Source organism: Triticum dicoccoides, chromosome 5A, assembly GCF_002162155.2.
Source record: "Triticum dicoccoides isolate Atlit2015 ecotype Zavitan chromosome 5A, WEW_v2.0, whole genome shotgun sequence".
Classification (NCBI taxonomy): Eukaryota; Viridiplantae; Streptophyta; class Magnoliopsida; order Poales; family Poaceae; genus Triticum; species Triticum dicoccoides.
In genome coordinates this window covers 326,411,351-326,437,064 of record NC_041388.1, presented here as the reverse complement: position 1 = coordinate 326,437,064, position 25,714 = coordinate 326,411,351, and the positions used below count along the sequence as shown (strand labels likewise).

Sequence of the window (25,714 nt, the reverse complement as noted above, 5' to 3'; positions counted from 1 at the left end):
TTCCGGGTAATACAATTCTAGCATGAATAATAAACATTTATCATGAAATAAGGAAATAAATAATAACTTTATTATTGCCTCTAGGGCATATTTCCTTCATAGAGTTGCTCTAAGGCCACAGAAGACGAGGCAGATTGGTGACGGCACCGGCGAGAGGCCAGGAAACTCTAAACGTCTTGAAGCCTTTCTTCCTTTCTTTGTGGCGAAGAAAGGAAAATCACTCTATGATTTGTTCCACGAACTCAAGAAATATACATTCAGAATCTTACGTCCGTTTATGTATGTTAGAAGGGAGAGAGAGGGACTGATGGAATAGTTCGTTGTATTGCTTGAGCCTCGTGGGCATATATATAGGAATACAATGATCTACTTGGAGTATAAGACAAGCCAGAACAAATCCTAGTCTATCTCGTCTTTCCTAATAAACACTATACTCAACATCCCCCCGCGGTCACAACGGTAGCGACGTAGACAGTGAGACTGGAGAAGAATCCGAAGGCAAGTCGACGGACACCCCCCCACAGTCGTAACGGTCGATGCATCGCGGAGTCATGGCTGGAGTGAAAACTGACGAGGTTGCTCAAGCAAGGCGGTAGCCCTTTGTGCCGTTTGTTGAGGTAGCCGAGAGCATGGGTGGTGGAGCCATGGTCGAGGTAGCCGTACGAAGAATGTCGTGGTCGAGGTCGAGTCGGGGTGGCCGGTGTCGAGGAACTCACCGTGGAGCCGCGGGCGCAAGGGGGCATCGAGTTAGCATGGGTGCAGTGGGTTCGAAGTAGTGGTGCGTCGGGAAGAAGATGTGGTTGATGACGCGTTGCGGCGGGTTTGCCAAGCCTGGGGACACATCGTGGACGAAGGCACGCATCGGTGTTGCCAGCACCGGGCATGCGTAGACGGACGAAGACGAAGTTGACGAAGCACCGCACCAGGCTTGCCAGGCCCGGGACACGTCGTGGACGAAGGCACGCTTCGGTATTGCCAGCACCGGGCATGCGTCGACTGGGACCTGCACGAGCTGTACGCCATGTCGAAGAACTCAGAGAAGCCAGCCGATGTCACCCGCGGTTGTCGGAGTAGACGAAGTGGTCGGGGTAGATGACGGCGACACTGGCGACGAGCTAGTGTTGGACGAAGACGAAGGGGTTGGACGGGCAGCGGCGGCGGCCGAAGAAGAGCAGCTGCGGCGGCCTGACGACGGCGGCGGCTAGGTTAGGAGCGCGGCGGCGATGCTCGAAGGAGGCGAAGAACCCGATAGCGTGACGAAGACCGGCAACGGTGGCATTCCCGCGCCAAGGGAGACGGCGCAGCGCATACCACGGGAGGTCGATGCGCGTGACAGCGGAGTGAACCGCGGGCCGCGATGCTACGGCCCGAAGGCGCGACACAGTGGCGGCGGGCAGGTCAGGGCGATGGCGGGAAGACCTCGGGGCGGCGGCTGGGACCTCAGGCCATGGCGCTGTGGCCCGAAGGGGCAACGCAACGGCGGCGTGCGAGTCGGTGCAGCCGCAGGGACGGCCTCGGGCGGCGGCGGAGACCGCGTGCCACGCTCGCTACGGCCCGATGGGGCGACGCAGCGGCAGCGCGAGGGTCGATGCTGCCACGGAGACGGCCTGAAACAGACGTACTCGAGGCGGCGGTAGACCACGGGCCGCGGCACTACGGCCCAAAGGGGCGACGTAGCGGCAGCACACGGGTCGATGCAGCCACGGGGAGAACCACGGGGCGGCAGCGCTGCGGCCCGACGGGGCGACACAGCGGCAGCCCGATGCTCTATCGGTGGAGAGGCGCGCTGAACTCGGGGATGATCTTCACGGGGCCTGCGAAGGCGCGCGTAACCGACGGGCCATGTCGGTCGCACTGCGTAGCTAAGGCGGATCACGACGGCGGGCAAGTGATCAATCCGATCGCGCACAAGGTCGGGGACGCCGCTCGGTGGAGGTAGGGTGGCGACGGAGTCCGAGATGAAGCCGGCGACGGCGGGCGGCAGGGCGGCTATGATTGGCCGCCGCATGGCGCGAGGCCGCCTGGTCGGGGTGATGCAGGAGTCCCGGTCGAAGCAAGGCGATAACGGTCGGCGTAGATCGACGGGCGGGCCGGCGTGCAAACGGCGGCGGGGAAGGGCCGCGCATGACGCGTGGCCGTCGGGTCGGGACGACCGACGGGCAGACGCGCGAGGCCGCCGGGTCGGGGCGACCGGCGGGCAGACGCGCGGACGACGCGCGAGTCCACCGGATCAATGAAGAAGCCGGCCGATCGCATCGGCGTTGGAGTAGAGGCATACGGGGTCGACGACGGTGGGCGACACAAACCGATCAAGATTAGATCGAAAAACCAAAAAGAAAAACGCCGATCAAAACGATCGGCAAGAGAGCGAAAAACCCGGAGCAAAGGCTCGGGAAAAAAATTCAGGGCAACCGGCCTACATGCCGGCGGACGAACCCTATATACGGGGGGCGCGGCCCCCGACGGCGGTCATGGGGCCGACCGCCCCGGGGGGCGGCGCGCAAGTGCGGAAGCGGCGACAACTAGGGTTTAGGATCGACTTGCGATAGATACCATATTAGAAGGGAGAGAGGGGGACTAGTGAAATAGTTCGTGGTATTGCTTGAGCCTCGTGGGCATATATATAGAAATACAATGATCTACTTGGAGTACAAGACAAGTCAAAACAAATCCTAATCTATCTCATCTTTCCTAATAAACATTATACTCAATAATGTAAACCATTCAGGTGCAAAATTGCACAACATATGGATAAACAAAGGAGACGCTGCATTTTGCGTTTACAATACTTGACATGGATTAATTGGTTTAGACAATACTTAACAGACAATTGTATTAATATACAATTTATGTGACACTTTTGTAGTAAATTCAGAAGTGATGGGCACCGCTAGGCATCAGAATACTGATTTTCTTCTATCGACCGAACACGTCATAGGCCGTTTGATGGGAAGTCTAATCCGACCAAAGTGGTCGTCGAGCATATTTCCTCCGATCCAAAATAAGTGTCACAGTTTTAAACTAAGGTTAATTCAATTTAGTTCAAAACCGTGACATTTATTATAGATTGGAGGGAGTACTAGTGCGAGTTTTACTGATTTGCTTGGTTAATTGATTTTTTTACAAATCAACATCCAAAATTTTAATTATTTAGCTCAAATTTTGTCTAACACAGCGGTTCTATCAGATATATGAACGAAAATCCACCGCCACGAAGATGTAGTCAACACTCATAAAAGGCAGCTATGGAAAATGTGCCTTGCACTACTACATCCGACCTTTTTTTTGAACATCTGTCCTGGTTTATTAGTCTTTGTAGTTTAAATTAAACTTTGAGTGTTTTTAACTATTAAAAAATAAATTATACAAAAAAATAGTATCACCGGAAACCTTTTTCAAATATGAGTCTAACAATATAAGTTTTGTGACATATAACTTATAATTTGTAAATCAAATCTATGATCAAAGTTAGACTAGCCACAATGAAGAGTAACATACACTAGTAACATATACATATTCCTAGACTATGTTACTACATTTATAATGGGTAGTAACATAAATGTAGTGTCATGTAAAAGTTTATTTATTAGGTTATAGACTCATATTGCATTGTGACATGTGATGTTACAGTAACTAGCTAAGTTACTATAACTACCTCTCTCCTTATTAACTTATTGCCACATAAGCAAATTTGGTTAGTTGGACTCGATGTTACTACTCAAGTTACTCCCACTATGGCTAGTCTTAGGCATTGAACATATAAAGGATGAGGGACTACGCCAAACTAGCGGCCGTGGCCACGTCTCCTTTTATCGCGTTACTGTAGCGACGAGGGAAGGGATAAGGTCCCGAGCGCCACGTCCAGCATCCTCTCCTCTCCCTTTCCCCTTGCTCGCTTCCTCCTCCCGAACCTCGACACCGCCGCACGCTCCGAAGGATGAGGGATCTGGAGAAGGGGAGCAGCCGCCAGCCGATTCCGGCCCGCTCCGGCGACCCCGACGGCCATCCAGCACCTTCCCGTGCTCTCCTATCGTCTTGGCCCCCCGGATGCTGGTTCTGCGCCTCCACTGGCTCGCCGTCAACCTTCCCTAGCTGCTCTGCTCGACCTCGTCATCGTTGTCGGTGCTCAATAGGGGAAGCACGAGCAGCAGATGCAGTTGAGCATCCACCCGGTCGCATCTCGGCTTCGACATAGGAGAGGAGCCATGGAGGGCGTTGGCGGCGCTCGATTCGATGTAGCGCCATGGATCAGTCCCTTGGGAGGGAGATGAGAGAGGGAGGGGGAGGGAGGGAAACGATGAGATGGAGGTGCGTCGTCGATCAGTCCCTTGAGAGGGAGGGAGGGAAAGGAACGATGAGATGGAGGTGCGTCGTCCGACATCGGCCTGCGCTGGTGAGGTGTATTTTACCATGGGATTAACGAGGTGTATTTATGCTTACCCCTTTTTAGTGTTTGGTCAAGCCAATGGACAGCGAGCATTATGTACCATTGAAGCGATAAAGTTGTTAATTATCCCCCTGTACTCCTCAGTTAGATCTCTAATAAATTAAGAAATTGTTATTTGTCAGTAGGTTCAGTATATCATCGTCTGCTTAGACAAAACATATCATGGTCAAAGCATGTGAATATTAGTTCTCGGTGAAAAGATGAAGGTTTCACATATATTAATGCTTTCACCTCACTTGTCATGCTGTTATGAACATCTTTTTCGTGCAAATTGATAAGAGAGGGCCTACGAGTTTGTCAAGTTTGCCTTGTATGTTGAATATAATTTTCTTAGATTGCTACTGCAGTTGTATGATTGTGATCCCAGTAGGTCAATACTGCATTTGTGTTGTTGAACTGAGATTCGCCAATGTTGTTTCATGTTTGAAGTCTGTTTGCATGTATATTGTGGAGGTTTTTTCTGATCTGAATTATGAAAATTTCTTTGTTAACATCTTGGCACTGTACAATTTATTCTTTGTTAACTAAATAGCCTCAGAGAGAAATGAGAGAAATTGTACAGTGCCATTGGCATTTTATTGAGATTTTCGCTAAGGTGCTCCTCTCTATGTTCGTGTTGATTTCACCACCACTCACATTTACATTTGGTAATATATGAGTTTCCTAAACATTGTGTACAGATACGAGGATGAAGATTGGGATTGTGTATTTTGGATGCAATATCCCACGGATATGGCTTACCTTCCAGAGTGATAGAGTTGGTCACAATAAAATATGAACCATGTCAAAGGATGAGGTAGTATGCAGATTTACCTAGAGCTTGAGTAGATACACATTATTTAGTTCATATTTTATTCCAGTGGTTTTACTTTCACATCACAGGCTTGTTTATATTAAATCACAAGAAATCCATGAGCTTGCTTGGTTACTCTGGAGAAGGGCATTCTTTCAAGGAGCTGTAAATTTTTTGTATACGCTCTTTGTTGGGCACTTTTTTTAGTATGTACAAGATTTCTTGAGAATGAGTGAAAAAACCGACCATCTGGTGGATTCGCTTGTTGTGTACTTCTTTTTTAGAACACTATTCCTTTTTGTGTACTGATTGAATGATCTGTTCACACAATGCAGGTACTCAGACAGAGTGAAAGCAGAGACCGAAAGTTTACGATTTAGATGATTTGGAGGTGCCATGTCAATCTCCTTACCTCCATATCAAAACGGATCAGATGATTTATTGCTTAAGGGCATGCTCTTATTCTCTGAGATGGATGATGATGAGCGATTGAGCGGTGCAACTGAAAATTCAGAGCTGGGCTTTACACACTTCAGTGGGTAAGTGAAGTTCCAGTTTTTCTTCTTTCCCCTGTTACTGCTCTGTTGTACAGAGATCAGTGAGTTTTTATTAGTTGGATGTTATATTGGAATGCAGGAGTAGCATGGCAACACCCAGGTAGAGACCTGAAGAGAAGCAAAGGAGCGGACCAAGGAAACTAGAGCCGCACTGTCGTGATGTGGGTCGCGTCGTCTTCGTCCATCTCCATGGAGGTATATATGCATATGTTAGGTAGGAAAGGAGACCGTCTCCATGGAACTCTGACTGATGTGTAATGGCTTCATAGGACCTGGCCGACCAAACTGAACATTCACTCATTGTTTTCACCTGGGATACACCATCAGTATCAACACCGCTAAAAAGAATCCAATCAAAACATGATGTTTTTCCCTTGGCTATATGTTTATTTGAAGGAAACATTTCAATTCTCAGTGATCTATCTTTATGCTCCTTATTGCCATTTTTCCTAATGCGCCTATAGAAGTGATTTATCAGGTGTTTTGGTATATATATTATCTTATAAGGGAATGCCAAAGTTTTTTGGATTGTGAATTCTCTTGTCAGAATCGGTTGTTTTTTCCCTTGTGTTCATTTATTTCTCAGATTGCAGAACTGACGAGTGTAGACTAAGTTGATGATCTACATGTGTTGTTCCTCTCCCCTGATGTGTAGTGCAACTATAAATAGGGAGAGAATTGCGTGAGGAGAGCTCTCTTGCTACTGTTCTGAGCTCACTCTTTGACTAATCTAAATGCTCTCTCTGCTCACTGATCGATCAAGGAAGGCACTGAAATATCAGCAAGGACCAGCACAAAAAGAAGGGAGAATAAATGGGACCAATTAAGTTACTTGTGTTTAAGATTACACTACTTTTCACTTTGGAGTCACACTGGTGAATGGGGCGTCGCATGATCTATGCTGAAGGTGTTCACATATAACAAGTTCACTATTTGTTCCATTGGCCAGTTGTATAATCTGTGGACGTATTTAAGTTGAACTATGCTCCTTTCTTGGTATCTGGAGACAAGATACTGGCAGTTTTTACGTTACCAGACTGTTTATTAGTTATCTATAGTTTTGTAACACTCTCCATTGTCAATGACAGTTCAGATTCTTCAGGAAGAATGGGTCTTGTATTTATATTATTCGATTGTGCAATAATCAATAGATAATAAAAGATAGATACTTAAGAAGTTTACAGATTTGAGTATGAAAGTTTCACCCCGGTGAGTGTGGTATTGAATCATAACTCTAATTGTGGTTTAGTTTATTCTAGGTTATCAGTACATAGTATGAACACTTGCAGACTTAAAATGGTAAAGTAGCAAAACAGTATTTTGTATTTGGTTTATACTCCATACTTCATAGCTTTATCATACCCAGTTGCTCCCTTCGTCATATATTTTTTCACGGGGCCAAATAATTTGGTAGTCGAGCAATGAGCAATGTTTGCCTCTGTTTTGTATTTGCCTCTGTTTTTTCACTAATATAATCACGTAAGCCACGACGCATGTTTCTGCCATGATTTCCTCCGGTTGGATTTCGTGGATTTAGGTGCTGAAAAATTATGGGACGTGGATGCAGGATTAAGGACATGTACCTGCACTACAACGAGAGATCTGGGCTGCTTCTTTGTGGCTTCCAAACTTGAAATGTTTGTTTGCAAGTTAGTTTAGTTTTTTGTTGTGGATTCACAACTTCTCACATGTACCCTCCTCTTAGATCTTTAGATTCCAAAGAAACTAAATGAAGATATGGTGGTATGGTCTCAATAGTATAACTTAAAGCCTTTCATGCTTTATATTTTCTCTGAGATTTGCTCTTTATGTTAGATCCGGTGAGAAAAGGCGTCTTCCAAGCAGAGGATGCAGGATTGTTGGCCACATTTGGTTTTTGACTTGGGTGTCTAAATATTCTCACAATTGTTGGCTCCCTCTTGCCCTTTGCGCATGCGCTATTGGCGCAACGAGTCATCTAGTACAATATAAAGGGAACTAAGGCCCTTCACTATGTAGGCCAAAAGTGGTGCCAAATACACTTTTGGTTCATTTGGCACCGATGCCCTCCATTGCCCAGCCGGTGCCATAATATTTTTCCAGGGAACCGGAGCAAGTTGGTGCATCGATGCCCACTTCTAGCATTGCAATAAAATATGTTAAACTGTGAAGGATCGACGGGATGAGACAGAGGAGGACTAGAGAACTCGTACGAAGGATTGAGGGAAAGCTGTCTTGCTTCATTTTTTATGTATACATGTGGTCCCACTTTTCTATGGGCTGCGAAGGCACATAGTGTGACCTGTGCCATAGAAATTTCTCAGAGCATCGATGCCTAATCTGTAATATTTTAATGTACCGGGCACTGATCACATAGTGGAAGGCCTAATAAACCCATAGAGAGCCATAGAGAGGTAGTACTTTGCTTGGAGTAATGGGAGAGTACAAGGAAATGGAAAGTTGAGGAAGTAGCCCTACTCCCGTGCCCGCGCCATCAATTTCGTGCAGTTTTTTCCTTGACTTGATGTAATCGTTTTGTCTCGAGTCTCGACGACGGGGATGGACCTCTGTGCTGCGTTAAATGCTTTGTTTTCGTTCCAAAAAATCTCCTCCTTCTTCTTCTTCCTCTTCTTCTTCCCCTGACGTATAAATCCCTCTCCGCCACACACACCGACACAGCACACAGCCACACACGCGCGTAGCATTGCGGGCTTTGCACAAGCCCGGAGCCGGAGGCAAGGGTGGACGCTGCCGCGCGTCCTGACCTCCCCCCGTACGTACGCCCATCTTCTTCCCCTCTCTGCTCCGCTGTGTGGCTCGCTTCCTTCTTGGGTTGGATTTCTGATCTGGAAACTGTTCTCCGTCAACACCCCTTCTCTTCCTGTCGTTGCTAATCCGCATCCGAGAAATCCCGGGGAACGGGGCGGGGGACCTGGCCGTGAGATAATAAGATCGGGGGCCGGAATCGCTCGCCCTTGATGTGGCGAATAGATTCTTGGCTCAGCTGAGAAGCCAAGACCTCGCAGAAAGAAAGAAAAGCCAAGAGAAAAAGAAAAATCTTGGGGGTTACTGTTACTACCATGACTCATTGCCTGTGTGATCTTAGCGCGGTTGCCCCCCAGAACCTTGGTCAGGGCGCGACGCGGAGGACGGAAGCTGATGGTTTCTTGTCTCCATTCCTTTTGTTATTTGTTTGTGTGCAGCCAACCGGAGATCGTGTGGCAGATCCCCCCTAAACGAACGCGCTGTTTTGTGGTGTTTGCCCTTTTGCTCTGTTCGTCGGAAACTTAGGGTGCCTCATCTTAGGAGCTTCTTGCACTTCTAGTACTAGTAGTAGTACCCATTCTGCAGTATACTAGCAGTAGTCAGTACCAGTAGCACGGCTTTTGCAGTAATTAGTGTCAAACCGATTCTGCAGTAATTAATGCCTAGCCCACTAATTGGGATACATAGGCATATGGGGGGCATGGCTGTGCAAAGACGCTTATATGAGCTCATACTACACACGTGTTGAATCACTTGTCCTCAACTGAGATATTCTGTTGGTCCGGATCAGACTTTGGTGAGCAGAGCACCATTTTAGCTTTAGTGCCCTGGTATTCTCTAGCTATACTCTCATGATTCACGCGCAAGTGAAACACACTGCATTGCTTTAATCTGCTGACAAATGTGATCATAAGCAAGAACTGCCAAGACATTAGGGGAGAAAATTGTCTAAGATCATGCTAGGCGCCTTAAACTCTTGCTGCCTGTTGATTTTTCTAATGCGTCATGTTGTTGATGTGGCCATCTTAGTTATATTTGGTGGCCAGGTAGTACTAATTTAACAGGTGCATACTTGTGTGTAATTATGCGTCATTAAGAGTCCCTTTGGGGACATCCGATAAAAATATACTACGAGTCATGTCAAAATATCTAACTAGTTCTCTTAGAGGCAAAATAAGTCGAAGAATACTTGGGATATCTTGCAGTTCCATTAGAATAATAATGTATGGTTTGGTATCTCATGTGTGTCATTACTGAACCAATTTCAGGCGAATAATCTGGTCTCATGGCGAAGCAACACTATGCAACCAGCAGCCTTGTGATAGGCTATGCCTTGTGCTCGAGCTTGCTGGCGATCATTAACAAGTATGCCGTCACAAAGTTCAATTACCCCGGCCTCCTGACAACGCTACAGTACTTGACATCTGCTGCTGGTGTTTGGGCCCTTGGAAAGCTAGGCTTTCTCTGCCATGACCCCTTCAACCTGGAGACTGCCAAGAAATTTGCACCTGCTGCTATTGTCTTCTACCTCGCCATATTTACAAACACAAACCTCCTTGTTCATGCCAATGTGGACACGTTCATAGTTTTCAGATCCTTGACTCCGCTTTTGGTTGCTATTGCTGACACAACCTTCCGGAAGCAACCATGCCCTTCCAAGCTCACATTTTCATCCCTTGTTATCATATTGGGAGGAGCGGTTGGCTATGTGATAACAGATTCTGCATTCAGCCTCACAGCATACTCTTGGGCGCTTGCCTATCTGGTGACAATAACAGCTGAGATGGTGTACATCAAGCATATTGTGACGAATCTGGGTCTAAACACATGGGGTTTTGTGCTGTATAACAACCTTCTTTCCTTGATGATATCCCCCATCTTTTGGTTTTTGACAGGGGAGCACAAGTCGGTCTTCTCAGCAGTCGAATCACGGGTTGAGGGTTGGTTCCAGCTCGATGCCTTTGTCGCGGTGGCATTGTCATGCTTGTTTGGGTTACTCATCAGCTTCTTTGGCTTTGCGGCTAGGAAAGCAATCTCAGCCACGGCATTCACGGTGACTGGGGTTGTGAACAAGTTCCTCACGGTGGCAATCAATGTGACGATCTGGGACAAGCACGCCAGTGCATTTGGTTTGGTTAGCCTGCTGTTCACTCTTGCTGGTGGAGTACTCTATCAGCAATCAGTTACTGCAAAAGGAAATATTGCATCAGCTCAGCATGAAACGGCATCGGAGGAACTTAAGGATGAAAGTGACAGTGCTGAGTATGATGAGGAGAAACAGAAGCTTATTTCATCTTGAGTGCCCAGTGCATGAAGAGTGCCATTCTTAGCTTTAGGTCGATAGGTTTGTCCTTTAATTTTGCTTAATAGGCCCTTTGCAACAGAACCATACAATAGGCAGTGCCAGTGTTAGTACACAATATTTCCTTTATAACTAGAAGGCCCTTTCTGTCTGTGTTACTCATTTCTACTGGAAAAAAACTAGATTAAATTACTGTTTTTATGGTAGGAGTGATGCCCGTTGTAAACTTGTAATACAATACCTATATGGATATCTCATATTATTCTTGATAATTATATATATTGGCCATTGGTGCCTTTTGTGGTAACAAAGTCCAGATGCTTTGGAGCAAGCAAGCATTGGGAGATGCAAATATTAAAGAGGCATATACATCATCCTCGGAACAAGCTGTGGTATACTTGCGGAAGTCGGGCAACGATGTTTCTTAACATGGTTTTGCCTGAACTCTTGATGGGAGGCGTAATCCAGGTAAGGCGAAGAGTCCAAGCTTACGACCATGTCCCCGGTGACGGAATCAATTGGTCTTTCGGATAGTCGTGCTTATGTTGTAACCTCGGTAGCATGGATCCCTTCACAGAGTTTATGGCATTCCTCGACAGAAAAGTAGCACTAGGTCACCCTTGAGGGTTAGAGAGTTCATTCAAATGGAAGAGATGTACTTCCTCCGTTTCAAAATAATTGAAGTTTTAGGATTGTCCTATCCTAAGTCAAACTTCATTAAGTTTTACCAAGTCTATATAAAATTTATCAGCATCTACAAAATAAAATTTACTTCATTAGATTCATTATGAAATGAATTTTCATATTATATATCTATACTCCTATATAGTATACCAGTTTTGAATTGAACTCAAAGCCTTGATCGGAACCGTTGATTTTCTAAATCTAGCGGCTGAGATGATCAGGATTCGCAGTGCACAGTAGCATCAGCTTACTCCAGAAGCATCCCGCTCTCCCTCCTGAAAAAAGGGCCCCATGCATCGTGTGCTCGTGACCTGGTACGGACGAGCCCCTCGAGATAGCCTGCCAAGAAAACAGGGAGACAGGAAATTAATATTTTATAAATAAAATGGGTTTGTACATGGATAAAATTTTCTGTATCTATGTTTAGCTTCGCTCTTTGTCGCCAAGTAATAAGAATTACTTTTAAATAACACGGATCTATTATCATAAAGGTTCATCCGATATACAACAAACAGAACAAAATTTAAAATGAGATATTTGGACAACCGAACGACCATTATCGTTGTCAGAATGAGCCGCTAACGCTATTGCCATTATTTTCATACAAGACCTAACTTAACCTTATCGATGACAAACGAAAAGTCTTCATGCACGTGCCCTAAGGACCCTTAACTGATCCAAAGAAGTAGACACCAAATTTTGTCGTTGCGTATGCATAATGAGAAACCATAACATTGCCACCCCAAGGAGCCAGTAGAATTATACGTCGAAGATCCATCTAATTTATCGACAAACGAACTTTTGGACGATCGAAGCTCGAAAGATCAAAACATGAAGATGAAGCGTCGCCCCTTGCAAAGATTAAACCCTAATCTATTTACTAGCCTAAGCTTTGTGCCAAAATCACTCACTAACTTTAAGACGTGCATTGCACGTGTATGCATACTAGTATTTGATATTGTAGGTCTTTGCGGATTTTTCAATAGACTTGGTCAAACTTAAAAAAAGTTTGACTAAGAAAAATCGTAGAACTTCAATTATTTTGGAACGGAGGGAGTATTAAAGTACATGTACCCATAGGGTGTTCTTAAACAGGCTCAAGGCCATGAACAAATCACCCATAACTGAAGGCATTTAGTCTAATCTGTTCTGTACACTTGGTCCATGAGAGGGAGGGGTTACTTTGTCCATGGTGCATGGTGGACTGTAGCTAGGTGTCTCTCTCTTCCCCCTAGTAGGCTTGACTGACTTGAAGCATTAACTTTCTCTTTTATACTTGCATTTCTTTCTCCTCTCATCCTTGGCATGTGACAATCAGACAATGTTGCCAATATGCAGAGAGCTTGTGAGTGGAAAAATAAATCTTGAGTAGATTATGAGGAACAGCATATTGTTTCCAATAGTGATTCAGCTTCCTCCCCTGTCTTTTTTTCGTCGAATGCAGCAGCAGCATGACTGGATAGAGAAAGCATGTATATTCTTTTATTTTCTACACAGTACACAGGGTAATATCCCAGAAAACGTCAGCGCTTGATGTATACATCGGCTACTGCCTCCCCCCCCAATGGGTTAATGCCTTGTATTCCCCTACACTTATTTTGGAACGGAGTGAGTACATGGTAAGCCATTACCCCACAAGCAGCACCCTTTAGCAGACAACACAGGCAAATTTACAATGAGTATATGTACCACTGAAATATTCGATCCTTTCCTTTCCACATGGTTTTGTTTCTTCCAATCTTAGTTCGAAGCTTTACAGATACTGAAGAAGTAAAGACACCAAAAGCATGCTATGATAGCGAAGAAGACGAGGAAGACTCCTATGACTTTAATCTCCTCAACCATGGACAGCAAAAGCACCAGGGCAGTGGCAAGCAGAGGAATCAAATACCATTTGATGGTATTGTGCATGCTGATTCGAGAGATAAAACTCCTAGCTATGAAATGTGAAGACCAGCCCTCCAATTGATGGTCAACTACTGACCTGACAACAAGATCTCGTTGCTCTCCAAATGCTTGGAAATCGCCCATCTTCTTTGTGTATGTGAAGAATGGAGATCCATCAGTCAGGTTACCATAAACTTTTTCGATGTCACGAATGGCCGGCCAATCTTTGCCACTGGGAACTAACATGCCAAGCAGTTCCTCCGTGCCAAATACAGTCAATGTCTGTAGCACTGAAGCGTGCCCTGTCAACCAATCTGGAAGCCTTGTGAGCTCTCTGTCTACTATGCGGAGGTGCTTTACACATCTGAGTCCCTTCACATCTTGCAGCCTGGAGCAGCCAATGACCATCAGGACTTCAAGTGATGGAAGATTGGAGACAGAAGTAAGAGTTTTGCTGTCTTGCACAATTAACTCTTTGAGCATGGGTAGGTTGCCAATTACTATGAGGCTACCAGCAGCAACAACCTTCATGCTTGTCAGTTGTTTGGAGTACTCAAGGCAAGCTGGGAGTGACTCTATGTTGGGGCAGCTATCTAGATGAAACTTGATTAGGGAAGGAAAGTCACCAGTTTGGAATCCCGTCCATGACTCCAACTTGTCCATGTCATCTACATGGAGATGCTCTAGCTTCAGAAATGCTGGTTTTGTGTACCAACCTCGCTGAATGGTGCGCAACTTGGAACAGCTGGTTATGGTGAGAAACTTGAGTTGAGGTAGCTGTCCGAGACAAGGGAGGCTCTCACAGAATTTGCAATCTGCAAGAACCAGCCGTTGGAGACTGGGGAGCTGCAGTAACCAATCTGGAAATAATCGCCCGTGGTAACTTGCTATTTTGAGAGACTCCAGGCATCCGGGAGGGCAGAGACTGTTGAGAACTCCATGGAGCCTTCTAGCTTCTGCCGCTGGTACGTGCAGATGCATATCACTGGTGCTACCACATAGATCAAGCTGTGTGAGGTGAGACTTCATCTCCAGTGCAGCTTCTTGTGCCCTGGTAAACTGCACAACTCTGTCTATCTTCAGTATCTGGAGGCTTCTCAAAGAGTTCATATGTTCCAGGTCTTCCAACGGCCACCCACTGACATCTTTCTCAGTTACTTCCTTGTGGTTCACTATGAAACCACGCAGAGTAGTTAGCTGCTTCAAGCCTACCAAGCTTGGCAAGAAAAGCTGTGGCACTGATCCTTCGAGATCGAGGCACTGCAAGTCGTGCAGCTTACCGATCCCCTCTGGCAGAGAATGAAGCCCATTGCAACACCGGAGGAGCAAGAATTGCAGATTTCTGAGGCTCTCAATGGACTCTGGAAGCTCCATGATTTGAGTCAGAGAAAGATTTAAGAGCCTAAGGTGATGGAGAAGTGCTATTGACCCTGGAATGTGCCTAATACCGGTGCCAGTAAGGTCCAACACCCTCAAATATCTCCGCCCCATAAACACTTTGTCCAGGCCACGGTCAGCCAAGGGATTCTTGCAGATAACTGTCCTGAACCTTGTCATATTTCCTGCTTCTTCAATACTAGATGCCCACTTGTTCTTCCCAAACCACCGGTGCTTAATTAAGAGTTGCAAAACTGACCTGACACATCCATGTACTGTGCATCTTGTCATGTCAGCAGAGCCAATCTCAGGCTCCAGAAGGTTTGTGAGTACCAGCTCCCTGTAAAAGCGGTCTGCGATATCTTGAGGATCACAGTCATTTTCTTCATCGATGATAAAGCCCTCTGCTATCCACATCTGAGTAACAACATGCTGGCTAATCACAAAGCCTTCTGGGAGCTGCAGGCAGTAAAGGAAACATAGCTTCAAACGGTATGGCAAATTACTGTATGCCATGTAGACAGGCCCACTCAGTTTCTTCATCCCACCAGGAATGTCCTCCAGATCCAAGGACCACAGTTCACTTTCATTAACCTGCTGCCACTCCGCCTGTGTTGGGTCCTTGGTTGCTAGGACACCGCCGATAATCTTGATAGCCAGTGGGACCTTGTTACACCTCTGGATAATTGTTATCACAATTTCCCTCAAGTTCTCCTGATCATGTTCCTTGTCCAGGCCAGCACTAGCACAGAGCAGAGTCCAGAAGTCTTGGAATGGCCATTCCTGCATATTATGAATGTAGCTACGATTCATTCCTGCTGCAACACTCTGGTCTCGCGTTGTGATCAGGATTCGGCTTCCATGCTTTACAAACGAGCGGTCTTCAAGGAAACTATCATGGTTATGGTGACTGGATATATCATCAAGAACCAGTAAGAATCTCTTCCCTTCAAGCATTACAGCCAACATGTCCATAATTTTCTCCCTACTTTGTTCTTCTGCTCCAGGTTTCCCACCAGCGGCACGTACAACCGCGGACAGTAATCCCGGACCAGTTGACTCTATGGAACCATCTACCCATATAGTTGTATTGAAAACATTTCTCGTGTAGCAATCATCATATACCTTTCGTGCCAATGTAGTCTTGCCAATTCCACAGCACCCAACTATGGCAACAACAGTGCTGGAGCTTTGGCTGTCAGTCAAAATATCAATCAACTCCATCTTTTCCTGCTCTAGGTTTCCCAGGCTACCAGAGTTAGTGGACGGACTCCCGGAAAATTTACTTATCCAATCATGTCGCTGCCAGTCCATTTGTATAAGAACTTGTTCCCGTCCCCGCTGTACAATCGCAAGCACTTTCTTGCCCAGCTTTTCAATATTGGTGTTCAATTTCTTCTCTGTCCTATGGACAGCTGATGATGGTAAGAGCCAACGGAGAATCTGTTCAGGTTGAATTTTTCTTGTTAGTGATCAGAAATAAATGAAATAACAAGGATCTGTTCAGGTTCAATTTCTTCTCTGTCATATGAAAAGGCTTAGAAAATCCAGAGAAAATGCCGAAAACTACAAGACAAGGCTTGTCAACATACTTTAACATACCATTCAGCTGTAAATCACTTTGGAGACAACACATCTCAAGTGAAGCTAAACTAAATATTTCAAATTGGAAAAACATATTGTTCCAGCAAGATTTGACTTCATCAGCATTTTTGAATGGTATGCATAATTTCTCCAATAATAACTCTTGGGCAGTTGTATTACATTTTTTTTTCAGTATTGCACAGTTGCAATTTTTGATTTGACTGTTTATTCTTTCTGTCACGAGTGTACTATTATCGTTTTGTGAATTTATATATACTTGAAACAATCATGTAACTCTTTGGACTGCATTGTACAGGCATGGTTTCCACCATGTAGCAGTCATGCTGCGTTATTTTTCTGCAGTCATGCTGAAGTATGCGGGCAAAAGATGAAAAGTGTGTTTGATGTACATATCTGATGTTGAGGATCCAACTATAAATTGGACCGGTTCACATGTACTACTCCCTCTGATTCATATTATTGTCACTGATTTAGTACAAACTAATTTAGGATGTTTTGTTATGTTTATTTTTGGTGAATACACATTGTTGAGTAGCTCGGCCTCAATGCAAGTGTTCTCAGGTTACTGGAATAATTGATGCTAGCCTAGTTTCTCCAGCACGTGCCCACAAGCAAGCCTCGTCTTTGATTGTGCGAGCAAGATCATTGTTCGATGGCCGGAGGTTGTCAAACACACAGGCGTTCCGGTGCTTCCAGAGGAACTAGGCAATGATGCAGTTGGTCCCTTTACGGAGGTGGGCTGGGGCGGTGCTGCTGATCATGGACCACCAGTTGAAGAAGCCATTCGTCGGGCTCGGTGTAGGGACTGGTAGGCGACACCAGGAGAGGATCTCATGCCAGGTTATTCTGGAAAAGGCGCATTGGACAAACATGGAAAAGGCGCATTGGACGAGCAGGTGGTCAAGGGACTCTGGCTCTTGACTGCAAAATTTGCAGAGGGGGGCATGGGGTAGGCCGTGGCGAGCGCGGCGCTCCGTGGTCCAGCACGGGTCCATGGAGGCGAGCCAAAGGAAGAACTTAGCGTCAGTCGAGGCCTGGGAACACCAGATGAGGCACCAAAAGGGGGTGGTGGTCGATCCGAGGAACATGGCCTTGTAGGCAGAGTTGGCCTTGTATATCCATTGTTGGTCCACTTCCAAGTGATTTTGTCTGGCTCGGCATAGAGTTGAACTCGTTGGATCCGTCGCTAGAGGTCGACGTACTTGATTGCAGTAGCAGAGCTCATGGCTTCGTGGATGTCTCTGATCCACAGTGAAACCTGGAGATCATCACAGACCAGGCGTTGCGGCCATGCCAAAGGAAGTCTCTAACCACCGTGGTGATTTTTTTAGGATCGTGGGGTTTAAGGCCATGGCGAGGAGGATGTGGACCGGCATGGCAGTGAGCACGAGGCGCACCAGAGCAAGGGGCCCGACGCATGATAGAAGGGACACTTTTCCAGGTGGTAAGCTTCTTGATAAGCCTGTCGACTAAAGGGAACATCATGGAGGCGTGGCACTTGCGGATGGTGAGCGGCAATCCGAGGTAGGGGATGGGCAAGTCTTTCACGATGCAAGAGGTGGCGATCACGTTGGCAACGTCGGCCGTGCACTAGATTGGTGATGCCGACCACTTGGCGAAATTTGTGTGCAGGTCAGAGGCGTGTCTAAACATTCGTAGGAGCTCACGGATGGTAGCTAGCTCGAGCGGCTCGGGATGGCAGAAAATGACTACGTCATCGGTGTTAGATTATGTATAGCTTCTGTACCTATGTACATATATGGTACATATTGTAACACAATCATTATATATAATGAGATAAGCCACCCCTAGAGAGTTGTGCTGGTTCCTCAAAACTTATTGTCTTACATGGTATCACGCTAGGTTACGATCGCTTCCGCTTCTAAACCCTAATACCCGCACCGCCGCCGCAGCCGCCGCCGCCTTCACCGCCGCCGCCACGCCACCGATCGCGCCGCCGCCATGTCGAGCGCCGCCACCACCGGTTCCACTGCTGCGGGCTTCCTCCCGGCCTCTCTTGCGGCTCTGCTCAACCTCCCGCTCGATGCCGTCTCTGTTCCGGCTCCGATCGGGACAAGGAGCATCGGCTCCGTCTTCTCCACGCCGCCGGCGTCCTCGCTTGGGCGTGACCTCGTGGTCCACACCGCGGCGCCGCCGTCCGCTGCGGACTCCGCAGGCGTCGTCCCGCCGCTCCTGCCGCAAGCGGATCACACTGCCCCGCTGGCGGGGTTGGCGGCGTCCGCCCCGGCCGCGGGCCTTGCGGCGTCCGCACCGGCCGCGAGCTTTGCGGCGCCCGCCCTGGCTGCGGTCCCGCCTCCTCCCGCATCGGCTTCGGTGCCTCCGGCTGCCTCCATGGTGTTTGCACCCCAGGCAGCCTCCTCGATGGGATTGTCTTCGCCGCCGCCGTTTCACTTCGGTCATCTCATCACCATCAAGCTCTCCGCCGACAACTACATCTTCTGGCATGCGCAGGTTCTCCCGCTCTTGGGGAGTCACTACCTGCTAGGCTACGTCGACGGATCGCTTCCCTGCCCACCCGCGCTGGTAGACAGCGTGCACGGTCCGGTCTACAATCCGGCCCATCGCGTCTGGACGGGGCAGGACCAGGCGAACCTCTCCTCCATCCAGGGGTCGCTCTCGCCGGCAGTTGCCGGCCTTGTTGTCTTCGCGAAGACGTCTCATGAGGCCTGGACCATCCTTGAGCGCACCTTTGCAGCGCAGTCCCAGGCTCGTGTCTCTGCACTCCGTCGTCAGCTTGGAGAGTGTCAGAAGCTTGACTCCACTGCCACTGAGTTCTACAACAAGGTCAAGGGCCTCGCCGACACATTGGCCTCCATTGGACAGCCCCTCACCGACTCCGAGTTCAACTCGTTTATTGTCAATGGTCTTGATGAGGAGTATGATGTCTTAGTCGAGATCATCAACGAGCGGGGCAACTCGACACCCATGCTGGCACACGAGGTTTTCTCTCGGCTCCTTCTCACTGAGCAACGGGTCGAGACTCGCCGCACCAGGGGCACTGGCTCCCTCTCGGCCAACGCCGCCACCAAGGGTGGCCGCTCTTCTTCATCACCCCGGTCTCCCTTGGGGCTGCCACCGTCGCCCGCCTCGGCCCCCCCACCTACTGCGACCTTACCGGGGGCTGGCGGTCCACGTGTGTGTCAGCTTTGTGGCCGCGATGGGCACTGGGCCTCCAAGTGTCATAAGCGCTTCCAGCGAAGCTTCCTTGGTCTTGGCAATGACGACAAAGATACACGCAACAATGCCCGTCAGGTCGCCATGGCTGATCGTCCCGCGCCGCAGAAGCAACAGGGACACACTCAGTCCTACTCCATCGATCCACAATGGTACATGGACTCTGGGGCGACAAAGCATCTAACCAGCGAGATGGGGAAGCTTCACACTCGTGAACCCTATCATGGCTCCGACAAGATCCACACCGCCAATGGAGCAGGTATGCACATCTCTCATATTGGTCAAACATCTCTTCTCACTAGACATGCCAATAGGAGTCTTCAGCTTCGCAATGTTCTTCGAGTTCCATCTGTGACCCGTAATCTTCTTTCAGTTCCTAAACTCACACGTGATAATAATATGCTTTGTGAATTTCACCCTTTTGATCTTTTTATTAAGGATCGGGGCACGAGGGACATTCTTCTTAGTGGGCGGTTGTGCCAGGGCCTCTACCGTCTGGAGCATCCTGGTGTCGCTCGTGTTTTCAGTGGAGTTCGGGTCTCTCCGTCACAGTGGCATGCTCGTCTTGGTCACCCGGCCACACCTATTGTCCGTCATATTTTGCGTCGTCATGAGCTTCCTAGTTTGTCTAGTCATAAAGATGTAGCAGTGTGTGATGCTTGTCAGCAGGGGAAGAGTCATCAACTTCCTTTTTCGGAGTCCAGTCGTGAGGTGAAACATCCTTTAGAACTTGTGTTTTCAGATGTATGGGGTCCTGCTCAGACTTCTGTCAGTGGTCATAATTACTATATCAGTTTCGTTGATGCTTATAGTCGCTTTACCTGGCTTTATCTTATTAAACGCAAATCTGATGTGTTTGATATTTTTGTTCAGTTTCAAAAACATGTTGAACGTCTTCTCAAGCACAAAATTGTTCATGTCCAGTCAGACTGGGGGGGCGAGTATCGCAACCTCAACTCTTTCTTTCAGTCGCTTGGGATAGCTCATCGTTTAGCATGTCCACATACACATCAGCAGAATGGTTCAGTCGAACGTAAGCATCGTCATATTGTTGAAGCTGGTCTTACTCTTTTGGCCCATGCATCTGTTCCGTTTCGGTTTTGGAGTGATGCTTTCACCACTGCATGCTTTCTCATCAACCGTACTCCTACTCGTGTTTTAAACATGAAGACTCCCATTGAGGTTCTCCTTAATGAACAACCTGATTATACCTTTCTCAAGGTATTTGGGTGTGCTTGCTGGCCGCATCTTCGTCCATATAACAAGCGCAAGCTTGAGTTTCGTTCTAATAAGTGTGTTTTTCTTGGCTATAGCTCTCTTCATAAAGGTTACAAATGTCTTCATGTTCCCACTAATCGTGTCTGTATATCTCGGGACGTCGTGTTTGATGAGCATGTTTTTCCCTTTGCCAACCTTCCTGTGTCCACTGTCGAACCACCATCCCTGCATTCATCCTCTGTTGCTTCTGACCAATTTGATGATGTTGCATACTCTCCTTTGCTGTTACCTAACCATGGTGCAGGAACCGGACGTGGAGCTTGTTTGGAGCTGTTGGAGGATTCACCATCATCATCGTCGTCTTCTGGTGGGCACGTCGATCGCCCTATGTTGCATGGCATCGATTCGCGTGCCCATGCATGGTCACCCGACGAGCCCGTCGCGCCGAGCATCTCCACTGCTCGGTCCGTTTCGCCAGCGGCCGCCGAGTCGCCCGCGGCTCGGCCCGTCACGCCGTCTTCGCCTGCGGCTCGGCCCGTCATGCCGTCTTCGCCCGCGGCTCGGGTCCTCACGTCGCCTTCATCAGCGGATCGGCCCGCGACACCGGCCGCGCCACGGCCCACTATGCCGAGCTCGCCATCGGCCCGGTCTGTGATGCCGGAGTCGCCAGCTGCTTCGTCTGCTCTGTCGGTTTCGCCGGTGGGTCGGCCTTCTTCGCCAACCGAGTCCGAGGCTACCGTGACTGGCTCCTCGTCACCGGCTGACTCGTCAACGTCGCCGTCCTCCAGCCCGTTGCAGGCTGCTCCGTCGACCTCGGTGGTTCCTGTGTCCCGACCACATACACGCAGTCGCAGTGGCATTTTCAAACCTAAGGAACGTAAGGATGGTACGGTTGCTTGGTTGGCTGCTTGTTTGGCTGCTGCTGTTGCGGATCCATCTTCTGAGCCTCGCTCATATCAGGCTGCCCTGCGCATTCCACATTGGCGAGAGGCTATGGAGCAGGAGTTTCATGCTCTTCTTCGTAACAAGACATGGACTCTCGTTCCTCCACCACCACGGGTAAATGTTATTGACTCAAAATGGGTATTCAAAGTGAAGAAGCATTCGGATGGATCTATTGAGCGTTACAAAGCGCGACTTGTTGCTCGCGGTTTTCGGCAGCGTCATGGTCTTGACTATGAGGACACCTTCAGTCCTGTCGTCAAGCCTAACACTATTCGGCTTCTTCTCTCCATTGTTGTTTCTCGTGGTTGGTCACTTCGTCAACTTGATGTGCAGAATGCTTTTCTACATGGATTTTTGGAGGAAGAGGTTTATATGAAACAGCCGCCTGGTTTCTCTGATCCTGATCGTCCTGACTATATCTGTCGTCTTTCCAAAGCACTATATGGTTTGAAGCAAGCTCCTCGTGCCTGGCATGCCCGCCTTGCCTCTGCCCTTCGTGCTCATGGGTTTGTGCCGTCTACTGCTGACACTTCGTTATTTCTTCTACAGAAGCCAGAAGTCACTATGTATCTTTTGGTATATGTCGATGATATTATCCTTGTCAGCTCTTCTCAGTATGCTGCTGATGCTCTTGTCTGCTCTCTTGGTGCTGATTTTGCGGTCAAAGATCTTGGGAAGCTTCACTACTTTCTTGGAGTTGAGGTCACTTCTCGTGCTACTGGTCTTGTCCTTACGCAGAAGAAGTACTCCTTGGAGTTGTTACAGAGAGCTGGCATGCTGAAGTGCAAACCGACCACCACACCCATGTCGTCTACCGACAAGATAACAGCTGTTGATGGTGAGCTTTTGTCTCCTACGGATGCCACAGAGTACAGGAGCATTGTTGGTGGACTTCAATACTTGACGATCACGAGACCAGATATCTCTTATGCTGTTAACAGGGTTTGTCAGTATCTTCAGGCTCCCAGAGATACTCATTGGGCTGCTGTTAAACGCATTCTTCGTTATGTTCAGTTCACCCTGACATTTGGTATGCATATTCGGCCGACTTCCTCTCGGGTCCTTTCGGCCTTCTCTGATGCAGATTGGGCTGGTAGCCCAGATGACAGGCGATCCACGGGGGGTTATGCAGTATTCTTTGGCTCTAATTTGATCGCCTGGAGTGCTCGGAAACAGGCTACTGTGTCACGTAGCAGTACTGAAGCTGAGTACAAGGCTGTGGCTAATGCTACTGCAGAGATTATTTGGGTGCAGTCTTTGCTTCAGGAGTTGGGTTTGTCTCAACCACAACCTCCTATTCTTTGGTGTGATAACATCGGTGCTACATACCTTTCTGCAAATCCAGTATTTCATGCCCGAATGAAACACATTGAAGTTGACTATCACTTTGTACGGGAACGTGTATCACAGAAGCAACTCCAGATCAAGTTTATCTCATCTAAGGATCAACTTGCAGACATCTTCACTAAGCCTTCACCGCTGCCACAGTTTGAGGCTTGTAGGCGCAATCTTACCCTTCTCAGTTCTTTAGAAAGTGGCTAAGATTGAGGGAGGGTGTTAGACTATGTATAGCTTCTGTACCTATGTACGTATATGGTACATATTGTAACACAACCATTATATATAATGAGATAAGCCACCCCTAGAGGGTTGTGCTGGTTCCCCAAAACTTATTGTCTTACAATCGGCGAAGAGAGAGATGCTTGAGGCCACGTGCCTAGTGGTGAGCCGCTAGGCTTTCGAGGAGGAAGGGCCAGGAGACCGTGTCTGCCGGCATGTTGGAGGAGGGATTTCAGAGTGTCGATGACGATAGCGAAGAGCATGAGTGAGAGTGGATCGTCCTGGCGCAGCCCACAAGCGTGATCCACATGTGGCCCCTGGTTGCCGTTGACGAGGACGCGGGTGGAGGCCGTAGACGTGAGGATGGAGACCCATTCACAACAACGTCAGACTGAAGCCAAGGTGCACTAGGGTTTTGAGGAGGAAGGGCAGGAGACCGTGTCGAAGGCCTTAGTGATTCGAGTTTGAGGAGAACCCGCGGCGGCTTGGTATTGTGGAGTAATCTAGCCGTTTGTTGGACAAGAAGGAAATTGTCGTGCACGTATCACCCGACGATAAATGCGCTTTGGTTGGTGGAGACGATTTCCCCCATCCTCAGAGCGAGACGCAGCAAGAGGACCTTGGCAAACAATTTGGCGATGATGTGGATCAAGATGATTGGCCGGTAGTTGGTGAGCGCGGCAGCATCAGGCTTCTTAGGTAGGAGGGAGCCTCGTTGAGCTTGTGAAATCCGCGCCCATTCATGATGTAGAGCTTGTCGAAGGCCTCATAGATGTCGGCCTTGATGATTGGCCAACATGCTTGAAGGAACTCGGAAGCAAATCCGTCTGGCCCGGGTGCCTTGCCTGTTGGCATTTTCTTGATAGCCTCCCAGATCTCATGCTCAAAGAACGGAGCGTCGAGCTCGAGCAGGTCAAAACGCCGATCATCGATGATGTCAAGGCGGATGGAGTGAGTACGTGCTGATGCGGTTCCAAGAATGGAGGACAAGTGCTCGTACACCGCCTGCGTCATGGAAGCCGCGTCGGTGATGGTGTTGTCGCGCACCCGGAGACCGAGGATGCGTTTCTTTTGGCTTCTGTGTGCGGCATGAATCTTGTAGAATGCAGAATTTGTGTCGCCCTCCTTAAGAAGAGAGGGTGTATTAATCTGAATCTGGCACGTGCAGAGCCAGCGAAATACTAGTCTCCACGCAACCCAGAAGGTTGACCAACAGGGCTATGAGTTTATCAGACAAGATTAGGGAGATCGTTGCGTCATGAAATGGGCACCTATGAATCGCGCGGCAAGCGTGATCAGCTATCTACAAATCTCTGCCCCTTGAAAAAAATGAGCACCTATGGGCCTTGTTTGGGATTAATGGAGGAGAAACACAGGAATTTCGGAAAGCCAAAATATGAATTTGAAGCTGCCATTCATGCTCAACGAGTGCATGGGTAAGATAGTACTTGGCACGGAATCTATCCAGACCAAAGGCACTTACCGATGATCTCCTAGCCCCCTCCGGCGACGGCTGCTGCTCCTTCTCCTTCTCCACGTGAGCCTCCAGATCGTCCACCGCGTCGTCCCAGGCGTACGCGGCCTCCTGGTACGCCACCAGCCACGCCGTGGTCGCCTTGCGGCTTGTCGCCCTCGCCTCTGCGCCGGTGACCTTGCTCTTCCTGTCCGTCGCCGTCTCCGCCGGTGGCTGGGGCGTGCCAGTCGTCGGCCGTCGCCTCCGCGGCGGCCGAGTGGCCACGGCGCGGCTCAGGGAGGGGCTCACGTCGGCCATCACCGGACGGCGTGTTTGTCAGTTTGTTGTTGGCAACTGCCGTCGGCTTGTCCGCCGGGCGCAACTTCCTTATGTTCTGCTGTTGCGGGAACGTGGTGCGTCCATTGACTTGCCAACAGGGCTTGATGCACGTCTCTCCCTGAGCCATAATAGTTTACTCGTTAAATTTCAGTGATCCACAGGCTGTTTTTTTTCTTTCAAATCTAAACAGAAGAGCCAACGACGTGTTTTGTCCCTCCAATCGACATGGCACCCCCGTCCCATATAGCTTACCGTGATATTGTATTTTTTTTCAGGTTTACCGTCTATCTTGCTCGCTAAATCGCTGTTGCGTGTGTTTTTTTTTGCTCCGCAGGTTGCTTAGGCCTTCCACTATGTTACCGGTGCCATACTAGTCAAAAAGATGCCGCATCATCATTGGTTTCCAAAGAAAAATTTATGGCACCAGCTTCATCATGAAGGGCACTGCTCAGTGTAAAATAAGGAATAAACAAGTCCATTGATCTAGCCATCAGGGGGCTTCTGGCTAGCTTTACGGAGTTTGGCATCAGAGCATGTAGCTGCTTCGATGCCCATAATTTTTTTTTGGCTCTAGCTGAGCAATGTAGGGCATCGGTGCCAAAATGCC

General features: G+C 48.3%; 2 protein-coding genes across 3 annotated transcripts; one reads left to right on the top strand and one right to left on the bottom strand.

Annotated features, from left to right (window-relative positions):
- The first annotated feature begins 8,389 nt into the window (after window positions 1–8,389).
- LOC119301277 (GDP-fucose transporter 1-like) lies at window positions 8,390–11,132 on the top strand. 2 transcript variants are annotated; one of them, XM_037578224.1, is made up of 2 exons: window positions 8,390–8,549; window positions 9,811–11,132. In XM_037578224.1, the coding sequence occupies exon 2, from the start codon at window positions 9,828–9,830 to the stop codon at window positions 10,839–10,841; it is 1,014 nt and encodes a 337-aa protein (XP_037434121.1). In that variant the 5' UTR covers window positions 8,390–8,549; window positions 9,811–9,827; the 3' UTR covers window positions 10,842–11,132. The 2 variants fall into 2 exon arrangements, with proteins under 2 accessions (XP_037434121.1, XP_037434122.1); XM_037578225.1 differs by having other exon boundaries at window positions 8,395–8,553.
- A 1,456-nt stretch (window positions 11,133–12,588) lies between these two features.
- LOC119301276 (putative disease resistance RPP13-like protein 1) lies at window positions 12,589–25,114 on the bottom strand. Its single transcript, XM_037578223.1, has 2 exons — window positions 24,799–25,114; window positions 12,589–16,235 (listed from the first exon to the last, which is right to left on the bottom strand). The coding sequence occupies exons 1-2, from the start codon at window positions 25,084–25,086 to the stop codon at window positions 13,269–13,271; spliced, it is 3,255 nt and encodes a 1,084-aa protein (XP_037434120.1). The 5' UTR covers window positions 25,087–25,114; the 3' UTR covers window positions 12,589–13,268.
- Between the last annotated feature and the right edge of the window lie 600 nt (window positions 25,115–25,714).